At 39.9% G+C, this 19,249-nt stretch overlaps 1 protein-coding gene across 6 annotated transcripts in view; it reads right to left on the bottom strand.

Annotated features, from left to right (window-relative positions):
* Positions 1-1,163: 1,163 nt before the first annotated feature.
* The window catches only part of LOC141751873 (interleukin-1 receptor type 1-like), a 29,350-nt gene continuing 11,264 nt past the window's right edge, over positions 1,164-19,249 (bottom strand). For all 6 annotated transcript variants that reach the window (XM_074609455.1, XM_074609471.1, XM_074609449.1 and 3 more), the window contains 8 exons: positions 18,625-18,814; positions 17,378-17,552; positions 16,130-16,189; positions 13,651-13,771; positions 9,421-9,566; positions 7,677-7,820; positions 6,452-6,616; positions 1,164-4,626 (listed from right to left, as the gene is read on the bottom strand). In XM_074609455.1, the coding sequence (XP_074465556.1) occupies positions 4,262-4,626; positions 6,452-6,616; positions 7,677-7,820; positions 9,421-9,566; positions 13,651-13,771; positions 16,130-16,189; positions 17,378-17,552; positions 18,625-18,814 (1,366 nt within the window). In that variant the 3' untranslated portion in view covers positions 1,164-4,261. The remainder of the gene's footprint in view (positions 4,627-6,451; positions 6,617-7,676; positions 7,821-9,420; positions 9,567-13,650; positions 13,772-16,129; positions 16,190-17,377; positions 17,553-18,624; positions 18,815-19,249) is intronic.

Below are 19,249 nucleotides of genomic sequence, written 5' to 3'. Positions count from 1 at the left end.
TGCTGCTGTCAGCATGGAAGTGATGCCTATAGTGATCCCCTTCCTAAGGGGAAGCAACAAATAAACACATAGGACCTTCAAGCACACGCTAGTTTACAGCCTGAAGCCTTACCTGAGTTTTAGATAGGTGTATAGCATAGATTAAGCCTGTAAATAAGCGAAAGCATTATCAATACAGGTCTTAAAAATACTCCACTCGGAAAATTTCACATTAAAATGCTGATACAGTCTAAATATAGAATTAGACTTATTGCTGCTGGTTATACAGAAGTTAACAAAAGTTCTCGGATTCTGAGAAACTACTGTAAGAGTTACACAGGTATATAAAAATTAATTTCAGAAGAACTCCTCTAACGGCTTTCTTATCTGCTTATCTACTTTGCATGAAAAAACAAGTCCAGGATTAAACTAGCAAATAAACAGAGCTGGCATTACTTGTGCTACAAAAAGGGTCAGAAATGGCATTTAGTAACAGCTTTCAAGAAGTTCAAAACAACCATAATGCAAAAGGTACAGGCCAAATTTTAAAATCCTACTTTTATAAGCTCCTTTTATCTACTAGGACTGACAATTACTCTGTAAAACCTACACTAAGCACAATTAGCCCCTCTGAAATCAACATGAGGTCTTGTGCAGGACCAGTCCCTACAGCCCCGCTGCCAAAGCTGTGCCTTTCCTGGAGCAGATCAGAGAGTCAGGGCTTGCCCGTGGAGACAACAGAGACAGCTGCCTCTCCGCTACTGCTCAGAAGCCCTTCACGTTTCCTCCATTTGAGGTCTCCTGCATTTCCCCCAGCTCTTGAGGAGCTGCAGCAGAAGGCTGCTGAATGGGACACTGCTGGGGACCGTGTTGGTCCCAGGGAGCGAGGCAGCAGCCTTGGGGCTGCTTCAGCTTCACCTCATTGCAAGGAGAGCACAGGACAGAGCAGAGCCAAGCTCACAGCTTCCATTTGCCCCAGCAGGGCGAGGTGGTTAGTGCTGATGTTGTGCCAAAACCGGATTAACACAAAGATTAATGAGACCCTTTCCCCTTCATCAGCCTGAATGAAGATCTAATATATCAAGTCTCTTGTTTAAGACACTTCAAGTCAAGACCGCTGCTTGCCGTTGGGTCATTCTCAGCATGCTTTAGTGGAGGAATGAGGGGAAAAAAAACAGCAGTGCTGTAAGAAAAAAAAATATGTAGTGCCTTTATTTAATTAAAAAATGGACCTTTCTTCAAAGTGCCTTTATGTAACACGGGTGAAAACTTTTGCATCATTTGTATAAATACATCAAAAGGAACAAATATTTTTTTACAAAACAGTATTTTGGCTCAGTAAAATAACTTCCTTATCCCTAAAGGCAGGGATAACAAGTAGCAGTTTTTCATTCAATCTATTCCAGTCAGCAAAAATAATTCAGGAGGCCCGAAGTCACTGGAACTCTGTTGGCTGGCCTGCATACTGCGAGCTGTCAAGGTGGAAGCACAAAGTCAGTATTGTACCCGAGTCTTCAGAGTACAAACAGCATACTTCCCATGTTTAGTCTTCACATTTGATATAGGGATCTTCTTACAGAAGAGTTCTGTGACCAAACCGTACAGCTTCTGTTCTACTAAAATCTATCGATATGAACCGTCACAATTAACCTTGCTCAGATGGATCTCACTAACTTCAGATGGATCTCATAGCTCTTTTACCCTATAACAGGTTGTCACTGAACACACACCGTATTTAAAAGCAGACTGTGTGCAACAGCTGGCACTTCACGACCAGAACCGATCCTTCCTTGACACTTCTGTCTTGAGTAAAACACAGAATGAGAACAGAGTATAAACATGTGCATTGGCCTATACATACATGACATTCATCAATAAAACACTCCAGTACCATAACAGTTTGAAATAGTCTGATATTTCAAATGCACTTTTTTCCTTCTTATCCTGACATGAAGAGATTCTTATTCCATTCTGGCCAAACACACGTTCAACCCACAAATCTCAGAAGGCACTGTCTCTCAGAAGCAGTTTCAAGTTTCCAGCATACACTGAGGTAACCAAAGCACTTTAGGTGGGAGAGGAACCTATTTCCACTGTTTTTGCCTTTTACCAGGCAGAACGTGAGGGTCACACCATCCCATGTTCACTGGGCAGTTCTTCCATCGGATTGCACTTCACACTATCAGTTTTGTTTGATTGAGGATAGAGGCATAAGAAGATAAATGCTTGAGGCATAAGAAGATAAATGCTTGAGCCATGAAAGAAGAAAAAGCCAACACTGCAGTGTCAAAATGAGTACATGAATTCCAAAGGATGCAGAACATGCGTTTTTTCAGATGAATAAGTGGAGATACCAAACGACCAGCTCAAAGGGAAAAATTTCTGCCTAACGCTATATTAGCAACAGCCTTCAAGGACAGCTTGGAAAGTGATGGGAGTTTGACACAAGAGTGAGTTGCTTGTTCCAAGATAAGGGAGCTACATGGGAAAAGACAGGCTGGAGTCTGAACGGGAGGAGAGCAAAAGGTGCTGCAAGAGAGAAGCTGATAGGACACACACAGGAATTCAGAGTTGCAAGCAGCAGTTAAAGGCAGCAACAGCCAAATCCTGAAGCTCCCATATACGACCATATAAAATGTAACTTTCAAGGACAGACTGAAAAGCACAGGTAATTTGGCTCTCACATCTCCTGCTCCTATGAAATTCATAGCTACAAACATGGCATGAAACAGATTTGATAATTAAAAAAAAAAAATAAATCAATCAAATCAAGTCCCTCCCCTGAAAAAAGAACTGATCGTTACAAACTACATCACTGGCTACACACAAGCCAAACATAACTTCAGAGTTAACAACTGTGACATACATAATATTGTTAACAAATTAAAAAAAAAAAATAAAAAGAAAGAGAAAGGATTCAACATGCACAGTAAGTTTTAACAGCTTCCTTTCCCAAACAGCTGTTTAGAAGCTGTGACTCCAAGCCTCAATTCACGCAGCCCCAGCCAAATTCAGTACACAGTCACCTGAGATTCCTTACATCATCAGGGCAGAGGGAAAGGAGAAAAGCAAGCAGCTGCAGGGGGTAACACAGGGCATCCCTCTCTCTCACTTTAAGGAGTACTGGGCAATAAAGTTATTTTAGCTCTATTTTCTAAACATCTCTGGAGCCAAAAAGCAGGGTTGTGCCACCCCTTTTCTTCTCCCCTTGTACTCTGAACCCTCTGGGAAACCAGATAAACTCACTAATCTGGGAGAAAACTATCCCAAGGAAATGAACAATTTCTGCCACATTAGCCTGTTCAGCCAGCTTCAGCTTTTGGAGCTGCCAAATGCTAGAGCCAGCACCCTGGGTGGGAACAGGAGGGAAGACCTGATCTCCTTCAGCAACAGTGGCTCACAAGAAGCGTGTGCCCTGACACCTCTTGATCTGGTCCTTAAGGTAAGGCGGATGAAGCCAACCATCCTGTATTCTCCATGAGAGAGTCTGTGTCAGTAGCTAATTATTCCACTTGGGTAAAATAAGAACTAATATATTAAGCCACTTAACTAGAAAATAATTTTTGGACTCAGTACTGCATTACAATGGTATTTTTACAATGTCTGCATAGGGCAAGTGACTGAAAATAGTACAGTTCTTTAAAATGTAAAAAAGATCAGGGAAAAGTATTTATGCTTTTTCAGGTTCAACAGCACTTTTAGGGAGCTGGAACTGTCTCTTTCTCTTGGACGGTAACACAGTGATTCAGTAACACAGAGGGATTTATCTTTCAGCAAACTGAACAAGGCAAATAACCAACTTGTAACAAAGAAGTTTTGTATCATTTCATTAAAAAAATTGAAACAAAAACATTTACTGGCATCAACCATGTCCATTACATAATATCACGATTATAATTAATACAGTTCCCTTCATATTCAACCTTTAATTGCAAAAAAACAAGTCTTCTGGGTTTTTGATAGTTTTTTCCCCCTTCCATTTTTAATACCAGAAGAATTCCACCAAATCACAGTGCAATTCTTGGAAAAGGCCCCATATGCTTCCAACGTGGTTTCCGTGTCATCACTGTGCTACTGACAACGTTTCAAGGTGTTCTGTTGATCTGGCCAGAAGAAAAAATGATTCACATCTGTAGATGAAGTTGTAGTACCTTCAATCCAGAAAATTTGGATGAGATTGTCTGCACAAAACAGATACTTGTGACCTTCAATCAATCCATCACCAGCTATGTGAACTGAATTAGTCATTAAGTGTCATTTTTCTTTTGTTATTTAGGGAGAATTAGTCTTTTGGTAACAAACGCAATTGTGACGAAGGTCCATTTTTCCTGGATGGCATGTGGTAGCGCACTTTCTTCCAGAATCTAGTATGTGCTGAGCGAGACCTTTCTGAGAAGTCCCCTTTCCATCGGATAGCCCCATGCTTTTGCTTAATATATTTGATGGATTCTGGCATGGCTGCATAATCTTGTATTTTTTCAAGTTCAATGAGAATTACTTTAATGCCATCTTGGATAAGAGCATTATACATTGCTAAATGCTTTTCAGACACATCTTCTAGAACACCGTAACAGGACGGTTCCGGTACTAAAACAATTATCACTCTTCTACTTTGACGGATTTTTTCATCAGCAATGCTGATCACAGCTGTAGAGAAAAAGGTTGTGCAAAATTAAGGCTGTATGTTTCTATTTTTTGTTACCAACAGGGTGCCTTCCAACCCAGACCATTCAATGATTCTATGTTGCAGCCTGGTTCATTCCCTTTTTGATATTTGAGCCAACACGCTTTACCTCACAAATAGGGACAGGGTAAGAGCATGCAAACAGTGACATTTAGTTAGTCAACAAGGAAAGATTTGGCCAATGCAACACAAACTGGCCCCACCAGATTGTTTGTCTACATTCTTGTTTTGCATAAACAGAGAAGAGCTACCAACTATCTACTACTTATCTTGCTAATGCCATTTTATTACCATCATAGGTGCAACTGCAAAAAAAACAAGTTCCAAAACCATAGGCCTAGATAAAACTATGACCTTTTTCCTTAAACAACTTGTTCTGATATGCTAAACTGGGTTTTTTTTACATGTAAGTGGAAGAGAAACCAAAGAATCCTCCCTTCAACGGCATTCCAGACAATCAGTTCTAAAACAGCAAAATATGGTAAATACCATACAAAACCCATATGGGTTAACCCTGAGAACCGACTATCGCATTTTTTCAAGCTGGAAAAATAAAGCAGAACTTTATGTTCTACTTCTCAGGGAACCTCTCCTTCTCAAACCACTACCAAAAGCCTTCAGATGTAAAAAAAGTGACCCACGAAGCACCTCACGTAGGTTTGTTCACACCCAATTTTTTTTTAAACAAGGACTTCTATTTAAGGCCTGCTCTGCAAATTTATTCAGTCTCATTATTACATTTTTGAAGTCATAAAACCAGGAAGGATTCAGAAGACGTTCATCATTTTATCTCACATAAGCAGTCAGTGGGACAGACTTTGCAATTTTCAGCGTCAAATGCTAGAAATTTAAATCTAATGTGCATTTGCACGCAGAGGAAACCTCCAGAAAAATTTTAAAGCCTTGCAAGGAAGGCAATGCTTTTGTAAGAACATTCATTAGGGAGAAGTAGTCTTTGATACAGCCGATCGTTCCTGATAACTTACTGTTCCTTTGTATTCTTTTTCATCTACGTGCACTCCCTAAGCATCCATTATACCCTTTTTTGCATCCTGCTGGTTTGACAGCAATTCTCAGAGCAAACAAAAATGAAACAGTAGAGAGGTCATCCTGTGAAATTGCACCTCAAAGCAACAGGCTCTTTTCACACCACTCATGAGATCTACTTTTCCATGTTTCCTGCCATTAGTCATCATTCACAACCACAATTTCAACTCAGCATCCTTCCATCTCCAGGTGCCTAGGCTAGCCAGACACTGAAAAAACCTGGAAGAGCTAAATAATGACAAGGGAAAGGCTGAGATAAACAGACTTCATGGGAGCACCCAGTGCTCTATTTCTCATTCTCCATCAGAGAGAATAAGAAAATCATAGCTCATTCAATGGTGGGAGATATCTGGAATCACTGATTGATTGGCTGTTTCTGAGTTGTATTTAGAATCATAGAATGGTTTGGGTTGGAAGGGACCGTAAAGATCATCTAGTTCCAACCCCCCCGCCACGGGTAGGGACAATTCGTGCTAGACCAGGTTACTCAAAGCCCCATCCAGCCTGGCCTTGAACACCTCAGGGGATGGGGCATCCGCAACTTCCCTGGGCAACCTGTTCCAGTGTCTCACCACCCTCATAGTAAAGAATTTCTTCCCAATATCTAATCTAAATCTACCCTCTTTCAGTTTAAAACCATTACCCCTCGTCCTATTGCTCCACTCCCTGATAAAGAGTCCCTCCCTCATTTGCAGCTGCCAGTGAGAAAACTTGAGTGTAATTTTTCTTCAGATAGCTTACCTTCTCCTGGTAAATCATCCCTCCCAAATATGAAGAGATTATATCCACACTGTCTTTCTAAGACTTCTGGCAATATCTTCAGAGCAAAAATATCTGATGAATACAAGCAGCTCTCTCTGTTCTTTGGATACAGAACGTAAGCATCATAGATCTTCCCATCTGAAACTAAAGAGTGAGCAAAAGGAGTAATATAAAAATGCATTCTAAAGATACAAAAGCAAGCAAGCAAACAAACAAAAAAAAATCTCTAAACTCTGTTTTTGCCCACTTGAATCATTGTTTTAGGTCCTAATCTTGCTATTATCTAAGCATGTATAATTATACTAAGCCTGAAATATTTGAGGAATCAAGCCTTCTAGAATTCAGTACTCCAGATCTGAATAGGCAAGAGACATGCAAATTAAGTAGGTTTGAATATTCTTTTTTGAACTCTAAATAAATAAATGTTATCATAGAATTATTTGGAAAATAGCAGTTCCAGTAGTACAACTGAATACTTAAAATGACAGCTGCCATATAATTCATAGATCATTTTTATAACCTAGAGTTTCAAAACACAGCAACTACTTAGACATGAAAACAAAAAGAAAGTATTTGGCAAATTTCAAGGTCTGAATTGTGCTAGATTTTTTGGAACAAATTATTCAGAAAGACCAAATTTAAAAGACTTCAAAGAAACCTAATAGAACCTCAATACCTCTAGAAGATATTTTCTGTTTCTCTAGCCATGTACCTCCTCTCAGATGTTTGGAAGTGACCTGAATTTAAGCATATTCTCATAGTCAGCACCACTATCAACATTTTTCTGAATGCCAGGAATTTACAGGGAGTAAAAAAAATCAGAAGTGCCTTCAAATTGAAAACAAAAGAAAATGAAATTTGTCCTGGCTCGTCTATGGAAAATAAAAAACACCCAACAATTCCACTGTATTACCGCTTTCTGCAAAAGCGGTAATTAAAAGAAATCTGAACAACTGCTGTTAGAAAAGCATTCAAACCACTGAAGTGGGTCTTCAGGGAAAGGAACGCCAGTACTGGATTCCTGGAAATTGCCAATTCCCCTGTAGATGCTTTTGTTATCTGAACTAATGCTAAACATCCTAAAAACATGTTATCCTTTCAAAAATCCCAAGGAAGACCAATCACACTCCATGAGGTTAACTCATTGCTTTGCGAGGGAAGGTGGAGGCTCATTACAACACACAGCACTGTTACACAAACATACCTTTTTTACCCAGGAAAGGACGGCAGGAGTCCCGATACCAAAGCACAATATCAATTTTGAAGATCTTGTAGATAAAAAGAGTAAAAAATACTAAAAATACCAAAGAAACTCCTCCTCCAATTAAGTAACCCTGAATGTTCCGAGCTGCAGTAGAGTGGAATGAGAAGGGAGAAAACAAACAAACAATCCAGTTACACACTAGAACCACAAAAAGACAAGAGAGACATTCAAAACTGTTTAGTCATTAAAATATTAAATACCAAAAAAAAAGAATTAATGAATAGGACTGAAAGTTCTTCGCGTATGCTTTCTGCAAATACTATTATTTGACAAGCCTATTTTTATCTTTCAGGGAAAAGGTACCTTCACAATGTGACAAATGAGGCTGCTCTTCATCTGAAACACCAAAATATTGACACATACCCAGTGCAGCAGTAGAGTGAAAATTCTTGTGTAAAATTTTGTCAGTTAGCAAGTAAGAAAGTCAGAGGCGGGGAGGTGATTTCCTGGCCTTGTGATTCTCCCCAGACCAACCAGCCTTCCATTGTCTCTAGCCTCTTTGAAAATTTGTCATTGTACCTGCTAATTTGTTGTCCTTAATAGATTTGCTGTCCTTAAAACAAACACTCTCCACAAACTGCATTTTTTAGTTCATGCATATTAAAGGTTTTCTGAGGTTAAACCCTACCCTGACAATCTTTATGTAGAACTTATAGCTATGTAACAAGCTAGAGCTCAGATACATTTTCAGTCAATTATTTGTTTACAATGTGGCTAGTTAAAGGTAAGTTTGAGAATAAGATTTGTCAGAGGATTGGCTCACATTTGACAAAATCAGCTCAATACAAGCTTAATAGACCACAGTCTAAAAAAAAATAAAAAATAAATGGGCACTTACACTATCTGGTGATTTGCTTTTCTGTGTATCTGGTTTTAAACAAAACCAACAGATTTCTTCAGCCTTGCATTTGAGTCTTTAAAGCTCACTTTACCTTTAGGATCACTGACCAAAAAGAAAATGTAATGCTAGCCAGCAATAAGTCAAGCTTATCCTTGTCTCTGAGCAGAAGACTGGGGTTTCCAATAACTGGCAGGATGCTCCCAGTCAACATGCATGACCCTATCTATAAGGTGGTAACACATCACATGCATCAGTAATGGAAAGTCCATAACGTTTCCAAGCAATCTATTTCATTCTTTCAGTACCACCATTGTTAAAAGTTTCTCCTACTACATAAATAGATTTATTTTTTTCTTTCTCCTGGCAGTCTGAGTCCATTACTTGTTACTGAAGGACAGGGCAACCAGGTCCACATATACATTCATGTCCTTTTGACAGTCTGTTCCACATTTAGTTATGTCTTTCCCCCAGCTCTTCTAAAGAATCGGCCATTTTCACTGCTCTTCTAGACACACAATTTCCTCTGATCCGCAGGCTTCTTTAAGTACAAGTGTGCAAAATGAAGCACAGTATTCCACTGAGGTCCCATACTTGCTTCAAATAAATTGGAATCTTTCATTAATGTTTCCTAAAACTTAATTTGCTTTGTTTTCTTTCATTCAAAGTCCTATTTTCTTTAATTTTGCTAAGAATACAATAAAAAAAAAAAAGAAAGGTATTGAGCTGCATTGCCCACTTTGCACAATGGTACATCATGCAGTTTTAGCTCTAAGTAGGGCGTTGTCAAACTAACCGAGAAGTAAGCATCATGGATAACCACACTATCAAGGTGAGATCTCCTACCTGGGCGTTCCAGTTTGATGTAGGCTGTAAACTGTTGAGTACCATATATGAAGTGACAGAAAAAACGATGAGCATAATCCTTTACTTTCACTTTTGAAATGTTAAATTTTGTTCCAGACACAGCAAGTCCATGAGGCATCCTCTCTCTATCATTAAAAAAGGGTAAAAAGGAAACATCTGTCAAGAAACTGAAATATCAGTGCTTAATATAGGACAGATTCAGCTATCCACAAATACAAGAACATGCATTTCTTACCTCTGTCAACCTAAGAAGCCACTGAAGAACAGTAAATATCATCCCTATAACAAACAGCTTCATGACCAGGGGCATTTTCGATACACATTTGGTTGTTGGGGTTTTTTTGCTGAGTCGGGATAGAGTGCACCACTAGCAGTTTTGCAGATGATAAAAAACTCAAAGGAATGGCTGATACACCAGAGGGTCGTGCTGCCATCCAGAGGAACCCTGACAGGCTGGAGATATGGGCTGACAGGACCTCATGAAGTTCAAAGCAAAATGCAAACCCTGCACCTGAGGAGGAATAACCAGTCCCCAGGCACCCTGGACTGCAGTAAAAAAAGCACTGCCAGCATGTTGAGGGAGATGATCCTTCTCCTCTACTTAGCACTGGTGAGGTCATACCTGGAATAGCGGGGCCAGTTCTGGGCTATCCAGTACAAGAGATGTAGGGATTTACTGGAGCAAGCCCAGTGCAGGGCCATGAAAACGATAAAGGGAGTGGAGTATGTGCCATATAAGAGAGCAGGGACTTTTCAGTCTGGAGAACAGAAGGCTTAGGGGCAGGGGGTGGATCTTACCAATGTGTGTAAATACCTGAAGGAGGGACTGGAGAAGAGGGAGCCAGGCTCCTTTCAGTAGTGCCCACTGACAGGACAAGAGGCAATGAGCACAAATTGAAACACCTTCCCATCTGAAATTCCATTTGAATTTTTACTTTTTTACTGTCAGGGTGGTCAAACACTGGAGAAGTTGTGAAGTCTCCACCTGTGGAGATATTCAAAACCCAACCGGACACAGCCCTGAGCAACCTGATCTATCTGACCCTGCTTGAGCAGGAGGGTTGGACTAGAAAATCTCAAGAGATCCCTTCCAACCTAAACGATTCTGTGAATGAAAGACTATTCAAACCAGTAATAACTAGTAATAAAAGCATCAAGAAAAAAAATCATCCTCCAGGATTCTTTCCACTGATGATGAAGCAGAGATCTTTCTAAGCATACTAGCAGACTTCCCTTGGCCCACATTGTCCACCGTCAATGGTGCTAACAAACCTGGCAAATAACGACGAACAAAATTCACAAAAGCTGGGTGACCCTGCTGTCAAATTACAAGAAACATGGTGACACTGCCTTTATGTCTGATATCTATTGCCATAAGAAGCTTGGAGATATAATACGCTATCCTGATCTAAGGTAGATTTAAAAGTATAAGTTGGGGGGCCACACTAGGAAGGTACCCTACAAGGTAGGTACCTACTGGCATCCTACTCTATATACCAAAGTGACATCACCTTATGTACTCAAGGAGGAAAACTCATTTTGCAGAACATCCTGCAGAACTGGTTTCTATTACATAAATAATTGCCAGCAACTTCTGTCATGGGATGCCAATACAAACCTCACCATTTTGCGACATGTTCAGATTTGTTCATGTCAGTTTTAACTTCCCTCTCAGAAGAGGAAAAAGTTACCTTCTAGTTACCTTCAAGTTGGCCCTGCTTACAGCATGGTTTGCTACTAGCAAATGCTCCACAAATTTAATTGCTGAGAAATTGCTACTATTTTTTAAAATAAAACATTATTATTGCAATTAGATTAATTTCTCTGATACTGGATCATAGAATTGTTAGGGTTGGAAGGGACATTAAAGATCATCTAATTCCAACCCCCCTGCCATGGGCAGGGACATCTCCCACTAGATCAGGTTGCTCAGAGTCCCATCCCGGCTGGCCTTAAAAACTTCCAAGGATGGGGCTTCCACTACCCCTCTGGGCAACCTGTTCCAGTGTCTCACCACCCTCATGGTGAAGAACTTCTTCCTAACGTCCAGTCTGAATCGACCCACCTCTAGTTTTAATCCATTTCCTCTAGTCCTACCATTACCCAACATCCTAAAAAGTCCCTCCCCAGCTTTCTTGTAGGCCCCCTTAAGATACTGCTAGGCCACAATAAGGTCTCCTCAGAGCTTTCTTTTCTCCAGACTGAACAACCCCAACTCTCTCAGTCTGTCCTCATAGGAGAGGTGTTCCAGGCCTCTGATCATCCTCATGGCCCTTCTCTGGACACGTTCCAGCACATCGATATCTCTCTTGTAGTAGGGGCTCCGGAATTGGACGCAGTACGCCAGGTGGGGTCTCACGAGAGTGGAGTAGAGGGGCAGAATCACCTCCCTCGACCTGCTGGCCATGCTTCTCCTGATGCAGCCCAGGATGTGATTGGCTTTCTGGGCTGCTAGTGCACACTGACGGCTCATGTTGAGCCTCTCGTCTACCAGTACCCCCAAGTCCTTTTCTTCAGGGCTGCTCTCAAGCCAGTCACTGCCCAGCCTATATCGGTGCTTGGGATTGCCCCGACCCAGATGGAGGACCTTGCACTTGGTCTTGTTGAACTTCATGAGGTTGGCATGGGCCCACCTCTCCAGCCTGTCAAGGTCCCTCTGGATGGCATCCCTTCCCTCCAGCGTGTCAGCCGCCCCACACAGCTTGGTGTCATCGGCAAACTTGCTGAGGGTGCACGCTATGTCACTGTCCATGTCGCTGACGAAGATGTTAAACAAGACCGGTCCCAGTACTGATCCTTGAGGGACTCCAATCATCACTGGCCTCCACTTGGACATGGACCCATTGACAGCCACTCTTTGGGTGCGGCCGTCAAGCCAGTTCTTTATCCACTGAATTGTCAGTCCATCAAACCAATATTTTATCAGCTTGGAGGCCAGCACGTCATGCGGGACAGTGTTAAAGGCTTTGCTCAGGTCCAGGTAAATGACGTCAGTCCTCTCCCCTTGTATATTGACATTGTGACCTTTTCATAGAAGGCCACCAGGTTTGTCAGGCACAATTTGCCCCATGTTGATTGTACCCAATCACCTCTTTGTTGTTCTTCTGCCTCAGCAGTGCCTCCAGGAGGATCTGCTCCATAATCTTACCAGGCACGGGAAAATTATCAGGTAGGATAGTGATTAGAAACAGAGATCACTTCCAAGCAAGCAAAAAATCTTACCACAGAATTGCTTTGAGTTAAATATATTAAATGTTTTTCAGGAAGATGTGCTTAATAACAGCACTAAGTTGGTTTCAGAAGAAGCTGCAGTTATTATAACTTTAATCATAGCTACATAGTGTCTTAACTGTGTGTCTTACGTACGTGCCTTAACTGAAAGAAACTTCATGCCCTAAAGAATAATGGTCTTAGTTGTGCCTTAGAGACCATAAGCTGGGGCCCTAATACTTACAGACAAACAATCAAGTATACAGATCTATAATGAAAGTAACGATTCCCCCTAAAGGAACCCGGAGACAAAGCAGAACTAGGATTCCTCATGGAGGACAGGTACAGATGAGTGACAAAGATAATTTAACAGCAGTGATTCATACAATGAGAAATAATGTACATCCACCACACTCTGCTACAGCATAGACCAGTCACTGAGTAACAAAGGTCCTTCTCTCTCGAAAGAATTGCTGGTGTTATCAGCTTAAATTGTGTTTAAATTTCCTGAACATTAAAAAAAACCTAAATGTCCTGCAACAAGAGCTTCTGCTTTGTGCTCTTGAGAATTACCAGCTGTGTCTGTACTTAGAAAAGGACCAACTTCACAAATAAAAATAAGGTGGGTGATTTTTTTGTTTTGGAACAATCTAGCCTTCCCATATTAATGACAGTGGGCAGGCTTTAATCTATTAGCAAAAAGGATAAGAACAAATATACAAATAAGCCTTACAAAATTATGCTTCACAACAGCATTATAAAAACCTATATATCATTGCTTCATTATGTCAGATACATCAGTATTTATAATAAAATGTTTGGCTTTTTTTTTTAAACCAAATAATGAGAATATAATTTACTTGACGCAGACTTCTAATCAGTCTTTCAATGACTACTGACATTTGACTAGTAGTTAACTTTACGGTGCAACCACTGCAAATTACTGCAGATTACTTCACCTACAAATGCACTTACAATTCAATGCATAAGGGTACTTACTCATAAAACTGTTCCATGTAGGTGCTATCAAAGCTATCAACATCCTCATCATTAACTTGCCAGAATGGAATCAAGCCATTTATGCCACTCGAAATGTTACATTCCATAACTACATGAGAGCCTACAAAAAAAAAAAATTAAATACAGCAATTGAAGGTCTTGTAACAGAAGCAGGATCAAGTGATTGGGGATCAGCTGGAAAAAGAAATGATATCGAAAAGTCCACTTACCTTATGAAAAGCGGGATCCTTAAAACTCATCCATTTGTAATTCATACTCGGGTGTCTCCAAACCGGATATAAATTCCACCCTAAATGTAGGTGTCTAAATTTTCACATCTACATGTAAGCTAGATGTCTAAGCTAGTAACAGAGTTCAGCTCTGCTGAAGTCCGCTCACATTAAAGTAGACACCTGGAACTTCTCAACTGAATGGCCCTCCAGACTCCACTGAGTCCATTGACAGATCTCTAGGGCTCAAATCAGTTGCATGTACACAATATGATGACATCTGAGATGTTCTCCAGCATCCAAGGCATCTATATGGAGCTGGCAGATAGGATTCCAGATCTTCATGAAACATGCACTGCTAGAGACCACCCGAAACAGCACTACACATCTATGTGCGGGCAACTGAATTGAGCCCCTGTTGATAATAGCATGAAATAAGTACCCTAGCTCATATGCAGACAGCCATGTGTAGACAACTACACCCTGGAGCTGAATCTCATTCTTAGTGACCAGGCATAACTACCAGAAAAGAGGAGGCTGCTGAGCCATTTCAGGGTATTTCCAACAGAATTAAATAACTATCTGATGACTGCAGGACTGTAAGTCCATAAAGTAATACTGTTTGTATCAGATCCTGAATATTCCCATTGTTTAAAACAAAGCCTTACGCACTTTAGAAATTATATTCCTCCATTAAAGCTCATTCACTATTCTGGTCAAAACCTATTAATCCTCACCAGAACCTGGCAAATTCACAATGAGATATCTTTCATAAACTGTTGAGGTCAAAAAAAAAAAAAAAAAGGACAAAAAACCCCAAAAACAAAACCCCAAAGCAACTGCAACTAAAACCAACCCCAAACAAACAAAACCACAAAAACTACCAGTATTTCAGTGCTGTTCACTTCGGTTTAATACCATATGTTTAATACCATGTACTCAGAGTTAGAATTTGGGCCAGACAAAATGTTTCAGATGATGTGAAAAGAAGCATGAAGCCTCAACATAAGAGAAGAACACCTGATACACACAGCATTTACAAGCTCAATATAAGAAAAAGCAGCAGCAAGAGTAACTGTGTTATGTGGGACTACCACCAGTGCGATTTACACAAGAACAATCCCATATGGTGCCAGAGCCCCAGCGCAACCTTTCCGCAGAGCTTCTCTAATGATCTAATTGGTAATAATCCTTCTTCAAAAGATTACAAAACAGCTTAGATCCCGTACTAGGAAATTCTTCTAAATAGCCAATCGCACTTCTCCCAAATCAGTTAATGCCTTTTTCAATCAAATACTTTGTTTGAAACAGTTCTCCTTGGTGCAAAACGAGAAAAAAAAAAATTACAGTTCAAGCAGCTCCAAAACTCATTCTTCTGGAGTACATCAGTAAAACATAAGTCTGGCCGATATATGGTGCAATCTAAACATGTATAGGTTTGCTTAGGAAAAGACTTGCATACCATATACTTGGCCCACAGAATCACAGAATAATTGAGTTTGGAAGGGACTTTAGGAGGTCTCTAGCCTAATTTCCTGCTCAAAGCAGGGACAGGTCTGAGGTGCCACCAGGCTGCTCAGAGCTTTATGCAGTCAGGTTCCAAAACCTTCAAGGACAGAGACTGCACAACTTCTCTGGGCAGCCTGCTGCACTGCCTGGTTGCCCTCACTGGGAAGAAGTTATTCCTTATATCCAGAATCTCTTACTTAAGAAATTAGTAAGATAAACAATACCTGGGATATCCATCAACTAGCAGCTCGCTGTTTCACAAAAGGTCTGTATCTGAAACCTTTTAACACCCTAGAACAAGGAATAAAATCCAGGCTGTGGAGAGGGAAAGGACACGGGAAACATACATGAGGAGGAAAAACTACTGAACTAGTCAACTGCTAACTATCCTAATGTGTTACATGTATGTAAACATATTTTCACAGATACTGAGGATATGTCAAGACAAAGACACTGAGAAGTGGTACAAAGGACAGATGGCAACAATAAGAAAAATAAATAAATGCATCCCACTCAACACTACTGTTCAAGAGACTCCAACCTTAGGCCCACAGTTATTCCCCCTGCAAATTACTTGCAGGAATTACATTCTATGATCCGTCTTCAAGATACCCTCAGTCCATGTGCCTGTCTCCCCGTCTTGCTGAAGTCAGTGGAACCGTTCACATGTTATTTCAGAAAGACCAGAAGCTTATTTGTTTTACTGAATGTTAATGATTTCTTAAATAGTCACTACTTACCAAGTTCTACTTCAATTGTATTGTTCTTCGGATAAATAAACTCTGGTCTCCTCGGTCCTTCTAACAGAAACAAAGAGAAAAATAAAATCTTCAGGCAAGAAGAGTTACCCAATTTACTTTAACTGACAGTTTTACAATAGTTTTGTTTTATTGTTTGGTACTATTGTAGCACCATACTTAATACCAGTTTCAAATTTACAACCTAAGATGTCTCTTAAAATTTGCTGTAATCTATCCAAATTATTCTATTTTAGCTTCCAAATTAACAAAAGACTTTAGCTTACCTTAAAAATACTTTTTTTTAAAAAAATCTCAAATTTACTGGCAGTTGATATAAAAGTAATACAAAACCAAAAAATAAAAAATGTGATTAACTTTTTCAGAAAGATGGATAAGGAAAAGAAAGAGGGATTGTATGAACAACTCCTAGATTACGTGAATATCTATTTAAGAGTAAATAAGCACACACTTAAACTGAGCTGGAATTGTATCATTCTGCACGATGCTTACTGCTAACAATGCACTGTTCTTGTATCACCTATCTAAAGTCAAAATTTTGATTCAATCTAAAAAGATGGACACGCTACCTCCAGCCAGCTTTTCTGATAGGACTACTATCATGGTACTGGTCAGGTCATCATCAATGCTGCCTACAAAGACTCTATCACAATGATCATGGCAATAAATGACAGTACTGGGAGAGTTAGACAGTCAGTTCTGAGTCCTGAGTGCCAAAAAGCAACCAAGTGCGAACAGTAAGTCAGTCCTTTCCAGAAGAAGATTTATTAACTTTATAGCATATACACAACTTGTCACAGCTCCTTTCCCAACAACTGAGATTCTAGTGAACTTTGTAAGCAAGTTCACCAACAGGGCCACAAGCAGGTGTTTTGCTGTGATGGTCTCAGCAAAAATTCCTCCTTTTTTTTTTTTTAATTTATTTAATTTAATGGTCCATTATTTGTTTTAGCAAAAAAAAAAACCCTCCATCCCAGTAACTATTGCTTCCTCATAACTCTCATTCCTAACCCTGCATTTCTCATTTCCCCATGACAATTCTTGCTCAGAAGCAATGCTCAAAGGTAGCAACATGCACTATTGTATTTTTATTTCATATTAAGGAAAAAATTAAAGATCTGCAACTCTGATTTTACAGAGCAGAAAAGTAACATGCCAAACAGCTTATGCCTGCATACAAATATTTACAGCAGAGCCAAAAAGAGAAGGGAATAACCTCAATGCACTCACCTTTAACCTCTAGACTCACAGTTCGTGAAACATTGTATTTTTTTCCTCTGTATGTGTATACCATATGGCATGTGTAGTTTCCTCTGTCTTGTACAGTTACGTTGTGAATCCAAACAGCATTTTCACCCTCTGCCAAAAGAAGTCGCTTGTCTTCAAGAAATCCAGGCTTACACTCCTAAATATATCAAAAGTACCTGTGATTTAAGGGAACTAATAATCTATTCATTAAATAATTACTGAACTCTACTGATTATTAAAATACTTGCCAAATACTGATTTTTTTTTTGAAAGCCACAATGTGGGTTCTTATTGAAGCATCACTACGCTCTAACACGAAGCCTGATGACATCTTGCTGCATTTGCACTTCTTTAAAAAAATCACTGCAGCCAATCCTTGAAGTTATAAAATGCAGTTTTAGTTCACTGCCTTTGTTTAATAGCTTGACAGTTAGTTATCTGTCTCGGGTGTAGTAATAGCTATTACACATGTAGCAGAGTTTATGAGAATACATGCTGGCATTCCTACGAATGAGAGCTGCAATAGCAGTGCCTCATGCTATTGGGTGTATTGCTGTTTCTGTGGCAATGCAAACGCAGTGAAAAACTTCCCTCTCTTCCCTGACCTATAAGCAGTTTAGAATCACTTCATCTCCAAAGAAGATATATAGGTGCAGCACCAAGGTTATTTTACACGTACAGGCCCACGTAGCAACTTTAATATCAGCATCAAAATTAAGAGCTGAACTACTTCAGAATTTAACCTTAACATGGGAAAAATACACGTTTCTAAGCTTGCAAAGTCTACAGAGCATTTTGGCAGAATCAGAGCAAGAAGCATAAAAATACCACACTATGATCAAAACATAGGACAAGCATAATATTCTGCGAAACTGAAATAACTATGCAGAGCCTTGTATTTAAGGAAACATACAAGTTTTAAAACTTATTATCTTCATAAAATAATCAAAGGATAAACTAGATTTTCACAAATCAACAAACCAAAACACGGGTTTAACTCTGAAAAAACCTGCAATACAAAAATGAACAATAGTTTTTTGTAAAAAGAAATGCCTCCTTACACCGTATCTCCTTACACCTCCCCCATAATGTAGTAAGATAGGTGCCTGACTCAAACTGTAGAGAAAATAAATTCTCCCTTCCAAAAGCTGCTTTTCAGAGTTAGTTCATAACACATTTTAAATAGAATATTTTGTATGTTGTATATCTGAAATGCACATGCACAATACCTTATACCAGTGTACTTCAGGCTGATTATTGTCTTCATCTTTAAAAACATCTAGATCAGGGCATATAATCTTTCCAGTATTTGTGCTTGTCACTTTTTGTTCAAACTTCATTTTTCCGTTAAAACACAAACCGTTATCGTTCTTAAAAACTGTTAACTTTATAGTTTTTTGGTTAGAATGGTTAAGCCTCCTGTAATTAGAACAGCAGACAAGTCAGGTCATTAACAATAAGGTTCCTTGTTTCCAGCAAGTCAGGGATTTTATGCAGAGGGACTTCAGCATCTCCACCAGCCTTGCCTCTAACACCCCTGCTACAGCCCCCCTGGCTCTTAAACACCACCCTCAGCCCCTCAGTCCCTGTTCCAGACCAACAGATGGGAATAAGCTCTGATTTTGTGTTGTAAGAAGCAGGGTCTGCTCTGGAAGCATCAGAGGGGATGCCAGGACTTCTCAGTGCTGGTGCTCTATGGAGGCCACAGCACCAACCCAGCCTTGCCATCCATTTTCAGCGCTACATTTGCCAACACACAGCAGTGCAGGGCAACCCAAAACACATCTGCACTGCAACACCCTCAGTGCCAAACAAACAGGAGAAGACAGGTTCATCTCAGTGTTCCTCGGAGGG

Source organism: Larus michahellis, chromosome 1 (assembly GCF_964199755.1).
Source record: "Larus michahellis chromosome 1, bLarMic1.1, whole genome shotgun sequence".
Lineage (NCBI taxonomy): Eukaryota > Metazoa > Chordata > Aves > Charadriiformes > Laridae > Larus > Larus michahellis.
Note: the sequence above shows the minus strand (reverse complement) of the source record. Positions and strands in the feature narration are given on the sequence as shown.